Source organism: Podarcis tiliguerta, assembly GCF_965153285.1.
Source record: "Podarcis tiliguerta genome assembly, chromosome: 1".
Classification (NCBI taxonomy): Eukaryota; Metazoa; Chordata; class Lepidosauria; order Squamata; family Lacertidae; genus Podarcis; species Podarcis tiliguerta.
Window position 1 is genome coordinate 84,934,819 of NC_139534.1, and position 18,393 is coordinate 84,953,211.

The 18,393-nt window shown below is 45.1% G+C and overlaps 2 protein-coding genes across 2 annotated transcripts; both read right to left on the reverse strand.

The window, feature by feature from the left end:
* Positions 1-248: 248 nt before the first annotated feature.
* FREY1 (Frey regulator of sperm-oocyte fusion 1) lies at positions 249-4,633 on the reverse strand. Its single transcript, XM_083426741.1, has 3 exons — positions 4,140-4,633; positions 2,850-2,923; positions 249-890 (listed from the first exon to the last, which is right to left on the reverse strand). Exons 1-3 carry the CDS (start codon positions 4,202-4,204, stop codon positions 754-756), a joined length of 276 nt encoding a protein of 91 aa, XP_083282867.1. The 5' UTR covers positions 4,205-4,633; the 3' UTR covers positions 249-753.
* A 2,313-nt stretch (positions 4,634-6,946) lies between these two features.
* Positions 6,947-18,378, reverse strand: PEX16 (peroxisomal biogenesis factor 16). Its single transcript, XM_083456081.1, has 11 exons — positions 18,050-18,378; positions 15,855-15,890; positions 14,084-14,160; positions 12,317-12,450; positions 11,445-11,545; positions 10,786-10,866; positions 10,074-10,226; positions 9,731-9,803; positions 8,718-8,837; positions 8,435-8,499; positions 6,947-7,402 (listed from the first exon to the last, which is right to left on the reverse strand). The coding sequence occupies exons 1-11, from the start codon at positions 18,183-18,185 to the stop codon at positions 7,344-7,346; spliced, it is 1,035 nt and encodes a 344-aa protein (XP_083312207.1). The 5' UTR covers positions 18,186-18,378; the 3' UTR covers positions 6,947-7,343.
* Between the last annotated feature and the right edge of the window lie 15 nt (positions 18,379-18,393).

The window sequence follows — 18,393 nt, forward strand, 5'->3', positions numbered from 1 at the left end:
TACCAGGTGTTGGGGAGACCCTAAAATAGGGATGGGGAACCTGTTGCCCTTCAGATGCTGTTGGACACTAATAAACGTTGATTATGGGAATTGTCGTCCAATATCTGGAGAGCCATTGAGGCACTTAACTTCTGCTTTTCTCAAAACAAAAACACTTAATTATACACCAAAAAAGCCCTAAATGAAATCAATTTTGTCAAATATGGAACTGTATATATATTTACATTATACAATTCAACTCATAATAGTCAGCTTCCGTAGAATCTGGAATTTTATTGTGCAGCGGGAGCAAAGAATAGAAGAATTGGCAAGAGGGGAAGTAATATTGGACCCCAATAAGAAGAGTCATGACAGGGGTGGTGAGGGAGAGAAGAGAACGGCAACAGAAAGCTATGGCCAACTCAGTCCCAGCCTCTGCAGCAAAAAAAAACCCCACCCATCTCTGGCCCTCATCAAATATTTGCAAGCTTTGCTCAACACCCATAAGAGTTAAAACATGAGATGTGAGCCACGACCTTGCAACTGCCCTGCTGAGTGCCAAGTGCCGTGCCTGTAGGATGGATGCATAGAGCAGACAGAACTGGGGGGATGGGGAAGAGGCATGCAAGTGTGAAACAGCAAAGGAAGGGGAAGATCTCGCTTACATTACTAGGTGATTTGGGTTTGAGGGGCTTTTGCTGCCTGTGACAGATCAATTAGTTGGTGCAAGTACACTTCAGAGGTGGCACCTCTATTTGCATTTCCCTAAGAGACTCAAAGGAGGTCGTCGTAATAATACTCCTCAAAATTGGGCTCATCCCGCTTGCTTTTGTGTGCTTTTTGCAGCTTTTCCGATTCCTTCCGCTGTATCCGTCTCCGGAAGTTGGGCATCTTTGGTTTAATGCCATAATCTGTGAAGACAGGAGCTAGTAAGAGAAGTGTGTGGCAATGGCAGGGCAGGAAGAGAAAAAAAAATCACATAGGAGGATGTGGAAGCGAAGGCTCACATGGCCTTAAGAGGGGCATATTATGGGATCCTCGAGGCAGTTAACTAGAAGGCAGGGTTGGGGAAACTGGAGGAGGGATTCACCTGCTGAGCGCTGCCAGAAGAAGCTCTGTGCAAAGACTTCTGCCTGCACAAAAGGGCTTTCCCCTCTCCTCCCCCACATGCACCCTGAAATTGGATCGTGAGAACCTCATGTAAGCTGAGGAGAGGGAGGGTGGTTCAACTGGCACACCAAAATGCTTGCAGTGATGCAATGATAAGAGCGGCACATGGGGTTCCTCCAATGTTGTTGGACTCCAGCTCCCATAAGCCCCAGCCAGCATGGCCAGTGGTCAGGGATGATAGGTGCTGTGGTCTGGCACCATTTCAAGGGCACCAGGTTGCCCACCGGTGCTCTAAGGATTGACTTATTTGAACCAACAGGGCATCCTAGGGTGCTTAAGGCACATGGTGGTCATGTTTGCTAGTGAGTTTAGACTTCTTGGCTTAATAAGCAACAGTGGTGGCATTCAGAGGCGTTGTGTCAAAAGTCAATCAAGAGTCTTGCCTTATCCACTTCCGCCCACCTCTCCCTACAGAACCACATTCAAATTGCTTCCATTCCATACAAACTCAAATGAGGGGCTGAAATTGACAGAGGGGTGCTTTTTCTTTCTTTCTCTTGAATCCAGAGAATAGATGGTGCAGCTGGTCATGGAAGAAAACTCAAGTGATCTGATACAGCTGGGTTTTGTTGTGGCCGATGATTAATAATAATAATAATGATAATGATAATAATACTTATTGGTTGCTCTCTCTTTTACAAAAAGTCAACTCAAAATTTTGTTTTTATTTATTAAATTTGTATACCACCCTTCATCTGTAGATCTCAAGGAGGTTCATAGCATGAAAATACACAATAAAAAGAAACGAAGCAATAAAAAGCCCTCCCACAAACACATTTAAAAGGATGTTAAATCAGCCAAAGGCCTGGTTGAAGAGTAACGTTTTTGCCTGGTGCCTAAAGGTGTATAATGAGCCTCCCTTTATAATGAGCATTCCACAAATAGGGAGCCACTGCAGAAAAGGCCCCTTCTCATGTTGCCGCCCTCTGGACTTCTCATGGAGGAGGCACACGAAGGGCTTCAGATTATGATCACAAGATCTAGGTAGGTTCGTATCCCGTGCATTAAAGGAGGGAACAGTATCTAAAAATCTCCAAGTTAAAGACCTGGCTGAATGGCAATATTTTTACCTGGTTCCTAAAAGTAGCCAGTGGCAGTACTAGGCAGAGCTTTCCATAATCAGGGAGCCACCACTGAAAATGACTATTCTTGTGTTGCCACCCACCCCACTTTCCTTGGAGAGGGCACACAGAGGACAACCCCAAACTACATGCATGATCCAGGTTGGTTCATGTTGGGGAGAAGCAGTCCTTGAGCTTTGAATTAAGTTCAGAAACTTGGTAGCCGGAACAGTGACACCATAATAGGTTTGAAATACCTATTATCAGAAATGCCTCTGCTGCAGCTTTCCCTACCAACAGATCCCCAAGATGTTGGATTACGACTTCCACCAATCCCCTATGATTACTTTTGCTGGCCAGGAATAACTGGGCTGTAGTCCAATGACATCAGGGGACCAAAAATTGGGAAAGGTTTCTCTTCTAATAACCTGGAAGGGACTTTTTTTTTTTTTGGAGCTTGTGCCTATATATTGACGATCCCTTTGCCCAGAGGTAAGGACTACAACTCTCATCAGCCCCAGCGAGCATAGGCAAGGGTCAGGGATGGTGGGAACTGTAGTCCATCAACATCTGGAGGGCAACACATTGGCTCTCCTTGCCCTATGCTGTTGTGTAGTAGGAACTGGAAGGAATACATGCCATCCACCAGGCCAAAGTGCTGCTGCTGGAGCTCCAGGGGTGCAGAGAATTCCTCTGGGACAGACGGACTGAGCCTGCTGCAGAAGAGGACAAGGTCAGGAACTGCGATGGTTGCTGCCTAAAGCCCTGATCTTATGGACTATTAGTGCGGAGGGAGTTCCCCACGTGGTTATTTCAAAACACCTTCCCGGCCAAATAATAATTTATAAAACAAAGCACAGAGCACTAGCCCAAATGTGCAATTAAAAAAAGTGCAAGTGCCTATAATAAATCCTCCGTAGTTAAAAAACTTTCCTCCAAACCATAACATATCCTCTTGATCAAGGAATTATAGATGTAATCAAATCACATTTCGAAAATGCAACTATTTAAAGCCTTATTAACTAATTACTTTTATCTGTTTATTACATCACTTTCCATTTATAATGTCTTGTTTGAAAAGCATGTACAGACCCAAAAGATGGTGGATAACTGTGCAGTATTTATTGAAGATCTTATTTTTGTATCGCCTGTGGCCCCATTTCCCCCACCCCCCACCCACCCACTTCTGCATCTTTCTTCAGGACATCCAGCAATGCAGTGATTTCAAGCATTTATAATAATCAAGGGGTCTGCATGAAAATCTAAATTCTCCAAAGAAATTTGACTTGATACATAGGGGTACATCTTTAAAGTGGTTCACTATACCAAAACAGTGATGGCCATTACACTAAAAGGCAACATGAAAATCATGCTCTAATTCAGCCCAGTGCTGTTTGGTGGTTACGACTTTTAACCCTGGTAAAATTCTGTCTAATGATACTCTTTGAGGCCTCCCTTCCTTTGTTTAGTCCCCCAACAAACCCTGAAGAAGAATGAGCATAAACCACATATTGCGGTTTTCTTTTCTTAGTGCCAGCAGGAGCAAAATATCCCTAAAATGTGCCTGCTGACAATTTCAATAGGAATTAGGGCATGTGAGATGGGTTGATCTACCCAGATGTTGATCCTTTGGAATATAATCCTACTGCTAGCTGTTGTTTTATATTTGGCACAAGTTTCTTTTGAGAAGGGGTCATGCCCTGAGACTTAATGGCTATCTCTGATTTAACTTGCTGCCATGATTCCTTAATAAAGTGTACCTGATTCCTAAAGAAAGGCAGGCAAGTGGCTTTCATTTCAAATGACCCACTTTTCTTCACCCTCATTCCATGCCATATCTGGGTGGCAAGAGTCAGGTATACAATTCATTGTACACATTTATTTATTTTCCCCTAATGGAGAGTGCAGGACCACCAAGCAGTGATTTACCTTTGAAGACTTGGCAGGGACAGCCCTCTCTCTGCGAGGAGAAGCAACAGAAGCAGGAATCCCATCCGGCCAGTCAAATCCAACAATGGGTTCCTACTCTTATTGGCTTTCAGCAATGGAACCTAAGACAGCTCCCAGTGCCTTCAATGCCATCACAAAGGGTAAAGAACACACAGCATTCTGACTCCTAGGTAATGGGCCTGCCCAATGGGAGCCAGCCTAAGAATGAAACTTGTGCAGCCCCTTCGGAAAAAGTGTCCTCTCAGGCAAAGTTGCATGCTTCTACAAGCTTCATACAAGAGAAACAAGCTTCATCCCACATGATGTGCTTTCTCATCAGGCATAGTTGATCTTATGCCCACTTTCTTCCCATGAAGTCACATTCTCTAGGAACAAGAGGAGAGCCCCAGCTTATGCGCCAGCCAGGCTTCAGTAACAGCATCAAAGTAACTAGTGCACGCATAGGCAAACTCGGCCCTCCAGATGTTTTGGGACTACAACTCCCATCACCCCTAGCTAACAGGACCAGCAGTCAGGGGTGATGGGAATTGTAGTTCAAAACATCTGGAGGGCTGAGTTTGCCTATGCCTGAACAAGTGAGTTAGGCAGCTGTGCGGGTTCGACAGTAGAGCGAGGAGACAGGCATACTACACTCCACCCTCCCACTATTTTTTTTACCTAACAAAGACCAAACTCCAAAGTGTATTAATAAACAACTGGTAGAAATACTAGCACAGATGAGGGGGCTATCAAAGGTGCTGTTCTGTATAATAGATGTGCGACTATCTGCCTGCTGAACATTATGTCCTTGGTACACTGAGCTTGTGGCTCGGAGACAAATTTATTCTCTTGAGAATCAGAGAAGTTGGTGGATGAAGCCTTCAGGGACATAATAGGATAATCCCACTCTTTCCAGCTTTCACAGAGAAGGGGGAATCTGTCAGTTGCTTGCATTAAGGTGTCACAACAGGCATATGGTGTATGTTTGGTCCTGTTTTAAGCTGCCCTGAACCATGTGGTTCAACTTATAGGGCCAATCTTCATCAGATGGAGACTAGAAACCCGATAATAACTTTTCTCTCTCACCTACCCTTTCTCTCTCACCTACCCTTTCTCTCTCACCTACCCTTTCTTTAAATTCAAATTCTCCATATCTCTCACTTTAGTTTTTATTTATGCTTTATTTTGAAGACTGGTGAACTAGTGAAAATGGGCTTCCAATCAGTCTAGCTACTGGTCGCCGCTACAAAACTGTGGAGTAGGAAAGAAGGGGAAATTAAACAAAGGCCCCTCTTGCAGTAGTCTATCGTTTCACCCATAAATCCCTCCAAGGAGGGATTTATGGGTCACCTCCATAAGGAGGTGACGGCACCTACCAATTACAGGGAGAAGGTAGGAAGATGGGGCCGAGACCCCAACTTCCAACAAACGTAAGAAGTTTGTGTGCCTTCTGAAAACAGGACAGATTTTCCTTTATCAGCAAGCTTGCTGAAATGACTGATAGTCCTCCTCTACTAAACAAATTGTTCTAGTACATAGGAGGTCCTTTCCCTGGGATTGAGAACATTTATTTCCTATGGGTTTGGTTTTCGTTTTGCAGGAAAATTGTACTACACAGCAGAAAATGTAGGGCGGTTTCCCCCACCTGTCTGTTGCAAGGAGGCTATTGCTAGCTTTGGAAAAAGAAATATACAAGCTGAGCACTCTCCATACTGCCTTCTGAACCTGGTGGGCCCTGATTCATGGCAAGCCCTTCCAAGTATTCAGCCTACCACTGCAGAAACAGACTGAAGATGCTGGGAAGTGGCCTATCAGTAAATGCAGCCTTAGCAAGAAGGAAAAACAGACCGTGCCAGTAAGTAACCGAGGAGGTAGGCAGCACAAGCACTTTGCGCTCCATCTGCTGCTTTATGGGTGGAGAGAGTTGATGAAGCACTCGATTACTTACTTCTTGGATGCCTTGCATAGGGCAACCATTCTGATTTATTTGACCCAGGCATCGGCTCAGGCCTTTATGTTTCATTTGCTGGGAACTCAGTTCTGCAGACACCAACCAATTTGCTGAGGCCTTTGGCCCTGGTTGCCAGCACCTCCGCAACCGGTAGTTTGTTCAGTGAAGCCCTGCAGCACACACTAGCTGTTATCCAGACAGTCTGCAAGCTGTGGAGCTGCATATCCTCAAGGGCAGGGCAGGAAATTAAGCAGGCTGGCAGAGAAGACCAGCAGCCACAGCCCCTGGCAGACCAGGCTCCAGCTGAGCAGCATATGGACCACTGGAAATAAGCCAAGGAAAAAAGCATACCCAAGAGCATTCTTGGCTTGCTGCCTGAGCTGGCCCAAGGGATGCTCAGTTCCCTGCCAACCACAGCACCAAACTGCATATGTTTTCACTGTGAAAGACGGGGTGGGGTGGGGAATAAGCCTGGCTGTATAGCCAGAAAAGGGTAATGGGTTTGTGCAAAGAGCAGCAATAGCTTATTGTGAGTCTGGAAGCGGCTTTTCAGTGATGACTCTGGATTATGTGCCAGATAATAACATTAAGATAATGGTTTGGAGCACATATCCTCACAGGGTTAATTCCAATGATCCAATCCCACCCTTTGCATCTGAGAATGGGGTGCATGTGTGCGTGTGCACAAGGGGAAACATTTCCAGGCTGGTTTGAATGCTAATCTTTGTCTCACCTCAGAAACAAAGCACTGGCAGCCTCTGCAAAACTCTCTGCCTTCCATCCCAGCTGGCCAGAAAGCAAGAGACCTTACTCCTCCTGCGGGGCACGTCCCCAATATTCAAGAGAACAGACCAAATTAGCCCAAAAGCACTGCCGGCTCCCGGCTTTATTCATTCATAGCCATAGAAAATACATACCAAAAAAAAGGGTCCCCCTCCACAGCCCCCATGAGATCCAAAACCATAATTCAGAATGGAGAGAGGAGTAGCATAGGAACTTTAAGACCTACTCTTTGTAGCATTCTTAGTTCACAGGGAGATACATAAAAAAAAAAAGATGTCAGAAGAGCCCTTACTCTTCTCTCGGTAATCATTAGCATAAGCCATAGAAAGACACATGTTGTGTTGCTGCTGCTGCTGCTGCTCTTTAAAGTCTCAAGGTTGCCTCCCGCTGTATAAAGTCATCCTACCACCACAAGCTTCTGCTTTTAGCCTGAGCGCCCTCTGGCTGCAATAACCTGAGCTGAGGCCAAATCAACCCCAGTTGTAGAAATAAATTTTCTGCCAGGCTGGCAAGTAGTCCATCAGTGGCCCTGAAATGAAGAAGGGAGAAAAATGTGAAAATGAACTGGAAGACCTTAAAGCAACATGTGAGAAATTAACTTGCCAATTTTTGCTTCCACAACTGCCCCTTCCCAGCCAACATCCTAAGTTCTGAAATCACAGATGGGGCATATGAAAGAAAGGATGTGGAGGGCTATTCATAGGGCAAGAAAAGAGATTCATATATCTAAAGGAAGGACTGATATGAAATATATCTCAGGAAGGGGTCCTGTGCAGAGACCCCCTTTGTCTTGACATAAAAGATGTTTTGGAGAAGGAAAACCGACCAGTAATAATAACTGCTATTCCTGTGTTGCTCAACAGTCTAGATTCTGCACAGAATCCCCACTGTCAACTCCTAAAAGTTGCTATTTATTCAGACAATTTGTAAGCCATGCCTGCATCCAAAACATGTACATTTTTTAAAAGCAAGTATCAAAACAGTGAGCAGCATTCAATGTAGCACTGAGATGCTTTGGTCAGACAAGCAGAATTGCTTACACTGAAGGAACAATCTTGTCTTCCTCCCACCACATGCTGCTCTGATGGTTCCCTGACTGCCCCCCCCCCCAACACTGTACTAATACTAGGAGGAGATTTTAAAGAAATATTAGATCCCAAGCTAGATATAAACAGGGAAGGAAACAATCACCAAATATATGGAGGATTGATGTATCCTACTAAAAGAGCATATACATTTTATTCAAATGTGCACCAGCATCTTTTTAAGCTGTGGAGATACGTATGTGACAATAGCAGACAATGGCAGCAAAGCATTTTTAGTAGCCACACCTAAAGTCTTTGAAGAGACATTTCAGCTTCACAGATCCTAGTGCCAACTTTTCAAATGTGGAGATTTGGAGCCCTGCTGCTATCCTTGAATACCCCTCATCTAAGCACGTGCCGAGTAGAAAGCCCCTTGAACAGGTTATCCCAAAACCAATGGAGGATTCTCCCCTACGGTCTCCTTAACCTTTATCAGCTTCCTTTAAAAAGACCAATCACAGCAGTCAGCTACTTACGAGTGACTAAGCCAACTCCAGGGACGTAATCTGCCAGCAGGCGCAGCAGAAAGAGGATCCTGCCCCTGAAGGAACAGAGAGAGAGAGAGAAAGAGAAAAAACACCTCAGATGAGCCCATGAGAATGCCTTCCTTCCCAATGGGAATGGGACTCCTGGAATAGAGCTTACAGACAAAACCCATTTGGGTGCTGAATGCTCACAAGCATTATAGAAATCCAGAGGTCTCTTTATGGGGGTGGGGATTTTAATACGGTTGAAAAGAAGCCAGCCAGGCAGCCTTACTCAGAGTATCTATCATAGAAAGGCGATCTCAGCAGGTAGTACAGCAGCAGGAGAGTCCGACGCCTCAGCTCCACACGCTCGCGCTTGTTGAGATCTTTCATGTCACTCAGTAAACTCAAACTGCAGAAGGGAAAGCAGAGAAATCACAAGGCGCTGGATATGTGTGTGTGGAGTGCCAAGCTATTCTCCCAATCGTTTTTTTAAATGATTCTCTGAATCATTTTTTTAAAAAACAGGAGTGCAACTAGGCCTCAAGCCTGCCTGAGAATAGTACTTGTTGACCTGAACGATATTCCTCCTAATCTAAGTGGTGAGGAATTTGACAAACACACACTCCCTCCCTCTGTTTCTCACTCTCCCCTTCCCACTTTTATGTTCCAAAGTTGAGTCCTGCTGTTGAAAATGAGCTCCAGAGGCGCACCCTGGTTCAAAGGAAGCCTGGTACCATCTCTCAGAGAGCAGGGCCTGTAAGACAGAGTTGTTCCGCCTGGCCTTTGGCTTGGAATCAGCCTGATCCCCTCCCCCTCTTTCCTTTTCCTTCTGTGATGGAACCCCTAACTGGGGACTTCCCTGGCTTTTGGCTTTTTTCTGTCCCACGTGGGACCAGTCTAGATAGTTGGCCTTGGTGAAGATTTGACGTTTTCTCCCCCAAAACAGTTTTTGATCTGGGCTTCCACTGAAATGAGGCTGCATTTTAAGTTGTATTTTAATCAATTGTTTTTATACTTGATGTTAGCCGCCCTGAGCCTGGTCTTGGCTGGGGAGGGCGGGGTATAAATAAAATTAAGCAAACAAGCAAACGGGACGGGAGGACAACCCAGTAGCCTCTGCCATGAAAGATAAAGCCCTCCTTTTCCTGCCAGCTTCTCACAGTGGGGCTGCTTCTCCCCTTGAAGCTGCAGAGAGGCACACCACTAGTGGAGTAAAAACAACCAGGTAATCATCATGTTACAAAAAAATTAAGGTGAAAGAAAATGGATCCAGGACGCTGAAGTGCTTTTCTCCCAACTGACCTTGAGATATCCAAGATTGCTGAAAGGAGCCAGGGTCTCCAAGATCTCTGTCCCCATAAGCCTACGCTCACCACTATGTGCAAGAGTTAAGGAACTGAACAGACAACAGGCAAAAAACTATAGAAGCAGAAAGGCCCAAGCGGGCTGCAGTAGCAAAAATTAAAGCAGCATCAGAATAAGAGGGGACGTTAATTGGAGCAGATCTTCAGGCCCATTGACTGAAGCAAAGCCTCCAAGAGTTTGCCCAGGAGTCAAGACCCGCTCAGCATTAAGGGCCATGCTGCTCCACACTGGGGCTGCAGCTCTCTCTGGTGGCGTACAGGATACACTGCAGGGAGGATACAGTGGAGCAACGGGCGGGTAATGTAGATGGACTCAGCAACTGTTTCCTGGGTGCTCAAAGGGGTTGGCAGCTGGTCTGTCTCCATTGCTCTTCGGTTCTGCTTCTCCTCCCTTTGCTGAGGCGCTCCCCAATGTCTGGAGTGCAGGGATGGGGCTAAAATTAAAAAGGAAGAAAGAAAAAGACTCAGCTTTTCATGGATATCATACTTTGGATGAGTAGTAGTAGTAGTAGTAATAATAATAATAATAATAATAATAATAATAATAATAATAATAATTATACCCTGCCCATCTGGCTGGGTTTCCCCAGCCACTCTGGGCAGCTTCCAACAAAATATTAAAATACAGTGGTCTGTTAAACATTAAAAGCTTCCCTAAACAGGGCTGCCTTCAGCCACCAGCAGAATGTCTGCACTCTCTGTACTTGTGCATCAATTTATTTAATTTCTTTCCTAACCTTCCTCCCAAAGACCCCAGGGCAGCCAGCTATCAATCTGTTAAAACAATACAATTTTTTTAAAAAGAAAATAATCTAACTATCTAAACCCTTTTTGTACCAGTATGTCGAAAACTGCTGCCGTTTATGGAGATGCCCTTGTGTGTCTGAGTACATGTATACATGTGCACACTTTACATTTGCGACCTGGCAACACATGCAGAAACCTAGTTCTACCGTAGGTGTAACATGGGAGACAAACGAGAAAGATACTCACTGCTATCGAGAGATCTCACAACACGGCTACAGCGCTTCCCCACATATATCCGCTCCTTCCCTATTGAGTTTACCTCCATATCTGTCAGGAGACAGGTAAATAAGACCACAGTAAGGGCAGGGGGAAAGCCCTCCTCCACTCCAGTTCTTGGTTTGTTCAGGTTAGCACATTCATTGAAACAGAACAGCAGACTCACAGGCATGAGGATACATTAAGTCCGAGGAGAAATGTGACCCTCTGCAGACTGCTGACACTAAAGAAAAGCCTGGACAGGGCACCAGAAAATGCTCTTCAAACTTTCTAACAGGGAGGAAGACTGCAAATCCCAGGCACATCATGCCACAAGCTAAAGCCTAAAAACAGGGATAGCCAATGAGATGCCCTCTAGATGTTTTTGGGCTATAATCGCTCATCATCCCTGACCAATGGGCTATGCTGGCTGGGGCTGATGTGAGTCCAGCAATAGCTAAAAGGCCGCAGGGAGTTCAACAGTCTGCAAAAACCGAGATGAACAGCTGGTGAAATGACAAAGATTTTCTGCTGCTCAGGTTACACAAAGCCTTCCTTTTCTCAAACCTAGTCAATCGGTTGGCCGGCATTCAAAGCTTCCTTCCTGACTAAAGCCAAAGTCGTTGCAATCCACCCTGCACTTGACTCACCTTTCTGCTGCAATGACTGCCTTCTGTCTAGAGGCACAATAGGAGGAGATGTCTGGATGCCAGTTTTGTACCACAGCAAGAGCAGGAGGCGCAAGATGGCCCTGTGGGTTAGAGCAAATCAAGGGCTATAAAGCCAGGCACACACTAGACGCTTCACCACCAAGATGGTAAAAAGATACAGCTCTCCAATTTGCCATCACAGGACCATTCACACAACCTTGCATTTGCAACCCTGTTCAGTGATGTGTGTACAGTGAGGTTCCCGTCAGGTTGCTGCTGTTACCAGAAGTTCCAGCTGCAATCACGGGAGGAGAAGGAAGAGTTAAAACAGCAATCAAGTGAGGGATGCAGCTGGGGAACTGTAACTGAAGGAATCCCAAAGGCATACAGCTCCTTGGGCAGGCCCAGTTGGAACAAGGTGCTATCTGAGTACAATGACCCAATCCAGTCCCATGATGGAACAATGCAACTAGGGAACATTGTAAAACTAGAACAGTGCTCTCAGTGTCATGCAGAAAGTGCCCAACCTAGAGTACAGTGGTACCTCTGGTTACAAACTTAATTCGTTCCAGAGGTTTTCTTATCCTGAGGCGCACTTTCGCTAATGGGGCCTCCTGCTGCCCATGCGCCAAAGGTGCATGATTTCTTGGGGATCCTTGGGCAAAGTTCACAACCAGGAGCAGCTACTTCTGGGTTAGCGGAGCTCGTAACCTGAAGTGTTCATAACCAGAGGTACCACTTTATTGTGGCACATTAACCCTAACTATCAAGGTTCCAACAAGAGTCTCTTTCCCCCGCTTCCCACCAAAGGATTCACATTTACACTCTTCGGATTCACAAGGTGCAATAGTTCCTCTCTGTTGAACACTCACTTGGCCAGCTGGATGAGGACAATGATGGCCCAGCGGCCAGTCTCGCCCCACACCTTGGCAGCCCCCATCTCGGCAAAGACCTCCACGCATTCGATGACACTCAGCCATGTCAACAGTTTCTGCTGGGGAAGTGCCTGAAAAGCAAGAGGCAAGTGAGAGGCAACATGATGCGACTGGCTTCAAGGCATAGCCAAAGTTCTCCTCTTAAACCACAGCAAGGTGATTCTGCAGGGGGCTGAGAGGGGGAATGGGTTAAGAGTCCCTCATACAAAGGAAAGTAAGGGACCCGGCTGGATTCCAGTGGCCCTACCAGCTTTAAATACCCTCACACAGGTTCATCAATCAGCCAACAACATAGATCTGTGTGCCAGAGTTGTGTTTGGCTGCAGGTAGAGAGGTTAGCTGAACTCAAGCTTTCCTGACAAGTAAGTTGGCCAAAAGTCTCTTGGGACACATGGTGGGGGTAAGTAACAGAGGATGGCTACCTTTCTCATTCCCTGCTTGCAGATCTCTGCTAAGAAGTCACTGTCGTATTTACAACATTGGATCAAATCAGCCTTCACCAATCTGGGGCATGTCATGTGCTGACTAGGGCTGGTGTAAAACATCCGGAGAGCCTCAGGTTGGCAACGGCTGGATTAGCTGGATCTTTAATCAGCAACGTATTTCTCATGACCATAAGAAGCGGAACAGTAAGAGCCATTTATGTTGGGAGAAGAGTTCTGCATTCAGTGTTAATAATGCCTTTCTGCAAACTGCCTACATTTACTTAGGCTGCAATCTTAAAGACGACTAGGGAGTAAGCTCTCTTGAACACAGCAGAACCCGTGATGTGGATTTTTCAAAAAAATTCAAGATGGGAAAAACATATACAAATTAATGTAATTTGCATAAAAAATAGTTGGCACTGGAAAAATTTCTCATGCCCTAGAGAGCGATCTAATTTAGCGTGTTTATTCTACTTGTGCTTAGTAAACAAAACACATTGAAACTGCCAAGTTTGCCTTATACTATATTTGTAATTGGCATCCATTTAATCATTAATAATGAGTTTATGGAAATAGAAAGCTTTCCACAGAAAAATGAAGGACTGGAAAAAAATTCCATCCCACAATACTGAGCGGGACTGCTTGGTGAGTCAAAATGCTCAGGACTACACAACTGAGCTACACAAATTCTTATAATCACAGGGGTATAAATGATAAAATTATTAATCATCATCATCATTTATTTTGTCAGTCCCCTGATGACTGAGCAACCTGCTCCCTTTGTCTCCAAACTTTCAATGCTACCCCATGTCCTCAAACTTTCCTTTAAACTCAGCAGGGCCTGATGCTTTCTGTTCTACCACCACAACTGAAATGGAAGAAGATCGTAAAGAATATATTGATTTCAGTGAAAGATCAATTGGGCTCCTTCACCCGCACCCCCACCCCAATCCTCAAAGGGAATTACATAGAGGCCAGAGTTCATGTGGTGCACACCAGGTAAAGAAAGAGTTGGATTTTGAATGGCTCAAGAAACTGGTGTCACTCACAGTATAAGCCAGCAGTATTCCTGGAGGCCACTGTAACTTTCATCAACCTTCCAGAATGTTGTGGCGCAAGCAGACAAGGGCTGGCAGATGCCCAAGATTCAACCAGATAGCAGCAACTTCAGAATCTATTGCCAACAGGATAAAATCCAGGAGCGACATTCTAGTCCTTGGCATGGGAGACAGGGATCGTACCCCACCTGCCTCTTCTCTTGCATAGAAAGGATTCTTACCACAGAAAGAGGGGGCTGCAGCTCTTTCCGAAGGATCCAGTCATTCAACAGCACCAGCAAATTGGAGGCAGAATAAACTGAGAAAGGAAAAGGTAGAAAAGGCACAGGAAGAATTACTGCTTATAACCAGGAAAAGAAAAAGGCCACTGATTAGAAGAGGACACTGATTTAATCAAACAACCTTTTTTTTGAAGGAGAGGCATCATGAAGGTAAAGTGAGCATTGCCATCTCTGGGCAGATCTTCACAATTATGCAACTTTCTCAGTTGCACATAGGTAGCCAAGTGCCTTGGCTCTCTTCCATAATCTGGTGCAATGAGTGTGTGTGGTAAACAGGTCCGTTCATTCTTGCCCTTGGCATGATGCTATCAGATGGTATATCTTTATCACCATAAATGCTATTTCAGAATGGATGTTTGCTTATAGTCTTCATAATACCTTTGACCTGAGCTAGGCTGCTAGCACCTGGCAAATATTCTGGCCTTATTGAAGCAGGATGGCTGTTGCAAGAAAGAATGAGCAGAAGCAAATCAGATACAAAACAGACAGTAATTTGCTTGTTTTTAATTAGATATAAATGGCTTAGACCTACAGGATCTGAACATCAATTTAATGGAGTGAAACTAGCCATTTGCTGGCAGTTGCCTAGGGTATCAGAAAACATTCACCATTACCATTTATTTATTTAATGTATTTATACACTGACTTGAGAGTGAACTGAAACCCAACAAGATGAAAGCACTGTTGGTAGACAGTTATTGTGTCTGGGAGTTGCAGAGAAAACCTCTTCTAGCTGAAGTCACAGAGATGATTGGTAGTTTGTGAGTACTCCTTGTTCCAACTGCTTGAGCCCCAGAGTTCTGGATGAGTCACCAAGTGTCCCCCTTCCTGGATTAGGATAGCTTGGGCACAGCGAACTCAAGAACAAATTGTTGTAATGCACTCTACTTGGGGATCCCATTGAAAATGGCCTGAAAATTGCAGCGTGTGCAGAATGCCACCACTGGATTATTGAACATTACAGCAAGGTGAGATTATATCTAGCCTTTGGGAACTATGCTGGCTGCCTCTGGTACCACACCCAATTTGTAATGTTAGCCTGTAAGGCCCTAGATGACTTAAGACCAAAATACTTAAAGGACCACCTCCTCTTTTTGAGTTTAGAGGTTCTACTATATTGTACACTGTCCTGAAATCCTTCTGGATGAAGAGCAGTCTAGAAAGACTATTAACTAACTCTTTCAAGATGGCTTACATTAAAACACAAAATTACAATAAAATAAGGATGAATTACTGGGAAACTAGTAACTAATAAATGTCCACCGAGCATTACTAAAATGTCATCAAAACCAGCAGCAACAACGGTATGATAATTTTTAAAACCCTCAAGTGAAAAAAGTGAGCCTTCAGATCATTCTGAAAGGTCTATAGTGTGGCAGTGTAATGGAGCAATGAATTTTAAACCCTGGGGTCGCTACAGTGAACACCCTCTGCTTCATAACTGTGTGTGCGCCTCCCTGCCCACATTATTATCATTTCCTTTTGGGTCAATAGGCTTTCATAAGAAAAATGGTTTCTTTTTCCCCCAGTCCAAGCTCATTTACTCTGCACCAAAACTTTCAGCAACCACTGGGAAATATTGGCTATGCATTAAATCTTTCTCCTTAAGACAAGGCCTCCTTCAGGTCATCTTCTCCCAACAAAGCATGACATTATTTGCAAAACATAGCATAGGTCTGGGACCCCACAGCCAATCTCCAGCTCTACTTACCCAGCTCAGACAGTTCATGAGAGTCAGAAAACCGACCTGGAAAATAAACATAAGGAAGACATGAGCCAATATTCCACACTCTTTTGAAAACAGTCCAAACAGGTCTTCTGAGGGAAAGGCTTTGATGCAATTCTTACACAAATATGCTACCATGTTGCTCAATCAGCCTGGAGATTAAAATTTCCCACAGAAGCCTACATCTACTCTGCATCTTCTTAACCAATACAGAGCTGCACTGCAGTTTCATCAACAAGAGGAGACACGTCCTATAGGTAAATGACAGATGACAATTCTCCAATTTGAGTCTTTTTGCCATAGCATTGTAGGAATGTAATCCCAGATTTTCCTTTATATTTGACAGACACTGGGGCCACTGTAAATTATGGTTTAAACAATATAGTCATAATCAGGTTAAAAATACTGTTTTTTTCTGATGAACAATGAGCAAATTATTTTATTTTTGTTTCAGATGTTCTCTTGACCAGGTATACTGCAACTTATAGTCAGGTGATGGTTATCATTTGGTTCCATCACCACCCTAACTGATAAAATATGGAAGTATGGAACCAGAGGACTGGTCCACTTGTGGAGTGGGAAATGGTGCAAGAATAGGAAGCAGATGGTAGGAACAACAGTTGTCACAACAGAGAGGCTCTCCAAGCATCTGAACTGGGATAAGTATTGGGAACTTTAACTTATTTATATATTATCCAATGAGGCAGCCAAGTTTGCAGATGATAGCAAATTATTCAAGTGTGGTGAAAAGTCAAACAGACCATGAAAAACTCCAAAATGATTTGTCCACAACAGAAAACAAAATGGCAAAGGAAATGCAGCGCAAATAGTTATAAAGTGATAGACATTGAGGCAATATGGGATCTGAGCTGCCTATATCTACCTAACAAAGGTACCTTGGGATTTTGCTACTATGTCAACATAAGTGAAAAATTAAGATTATTTTTTTGGTTTAGGATTAATAGGTTTAACAGAAAATGTTAAGGTATTATAACGACTTTATACAAACAAATAGTGCTTTCACTTCAGGAACACTGTTCTTTGTATCCAGACTTAAGAAGGGCATGGCAGAGGGGCAACCAAAAATATTAAAGTGTTGGAATACCTTCCCTTCAAGGATAAGTCAAAGTATTTGAAGTTTTTAGTCTAGAAAAAAGGCAACTAAAGCTTATCAAATGATAAATAGTACACAGAGAGTAGATACTTCCCCACCCCATCTCATAATGCAAGGAGGTAAAGGTCAGGCAGTGAAACTGATTGGTAGTAAATTCAGGGCAAAGGAGAGTAGTTTTTCCAATGATACACAATTAACTAATGAAATTTACTTTCCCAAGATGTGGTGATGAGCCACTGGCTGATCAGTTATTGATTTAAAGCACTTTCACTCGACTCTTTGGCCAAAAGAGATAAATAACATGCAAGACAACTCCTGCCCTCAAGTTTGCAACATAAAACGCAGGACACAGAAGCGGGGGAAAAGGAGTGGGCGTGAAGGGCTTCCTTCCAGGGAATGAATGTGCCTGGTCACCACTGGAAACAAAATAATGGACCAGATGGACTCTGGGTTTGATCTAGCAGAGCTCTTACGGATTGGAAAGTAACTGCCCTGCATCTACCCAAGGTTGTAACAGAAGTCACCAACAAGGTGAGCTATCTTGGAGCATCGAGTGTGACCTGGGCGCTTTCAAACAGGAGGTTATCAAACCGGTGATTGAAACAGGCTGCAGGCACTGAAACAGGCAGGTCACCCAAACGGGAAGTGGCAGAGGGCTGCCCGAAGAACACAATTTAAAAAATTAGGGTACAGTACTCTTAGCAAGATGCAAAGCAAAGGGGTTCATTCGAGCAGATCTCCCTCCAAATCCGAGTCCAAAGGTCTGGAGGATTTGGAGAAGGGACACACACACACCCCAGTCATTTATTTCCTCTCTCGCTTGGGACTGCCACCTTCCGACCTGGCACAACTCCCGCTCCTCTAACAGCTGCTGGGGAAAACTTCACCTGCCGGACTTCTGCCGGCCGCGCAGCTCTGAAGCCGCGCCCACACCATCTTCTGCGGGGGGGGGGAGGTAAATGGCAAACCTTTCCCCGCCGCGACACTGCGTTGGAGAAAGGGAGCTGGGATTCCTCAACGCCCCCTCCCCGCCGGCTTCGGTCTCCCCGGCTCGCCCCCCGCCTACCTGGCAACAGGTAAGAGAGGCCGCGCACGGTGCTCTCCAGCTGAGCCGTGGCCGCCGGGTGTCGCTTCACGTAGTCCTGGTAGCGGCCGCACAGGTGCCGCAACCTCCCTAGCGGCCCCTGCGCGGATCCTGCCATGGCGGATCCAGAGACGGGTGCGCGCCTGCGTGCGTGCGTGCCCCCGCAGCACAGCCGCCCCCCACTCCCCGCCTTTCCCCGCAGCAGCCGGCGACCCACGAACCCGCTCCGAGAACGCCTGACCAAGCACGCATGCGCGCGCGCTTCCGGGTCGGACTTTGCTTTTTTGGGGACACGCCTCCTCCGTCTCCCGACTCTGCTCTTTTAT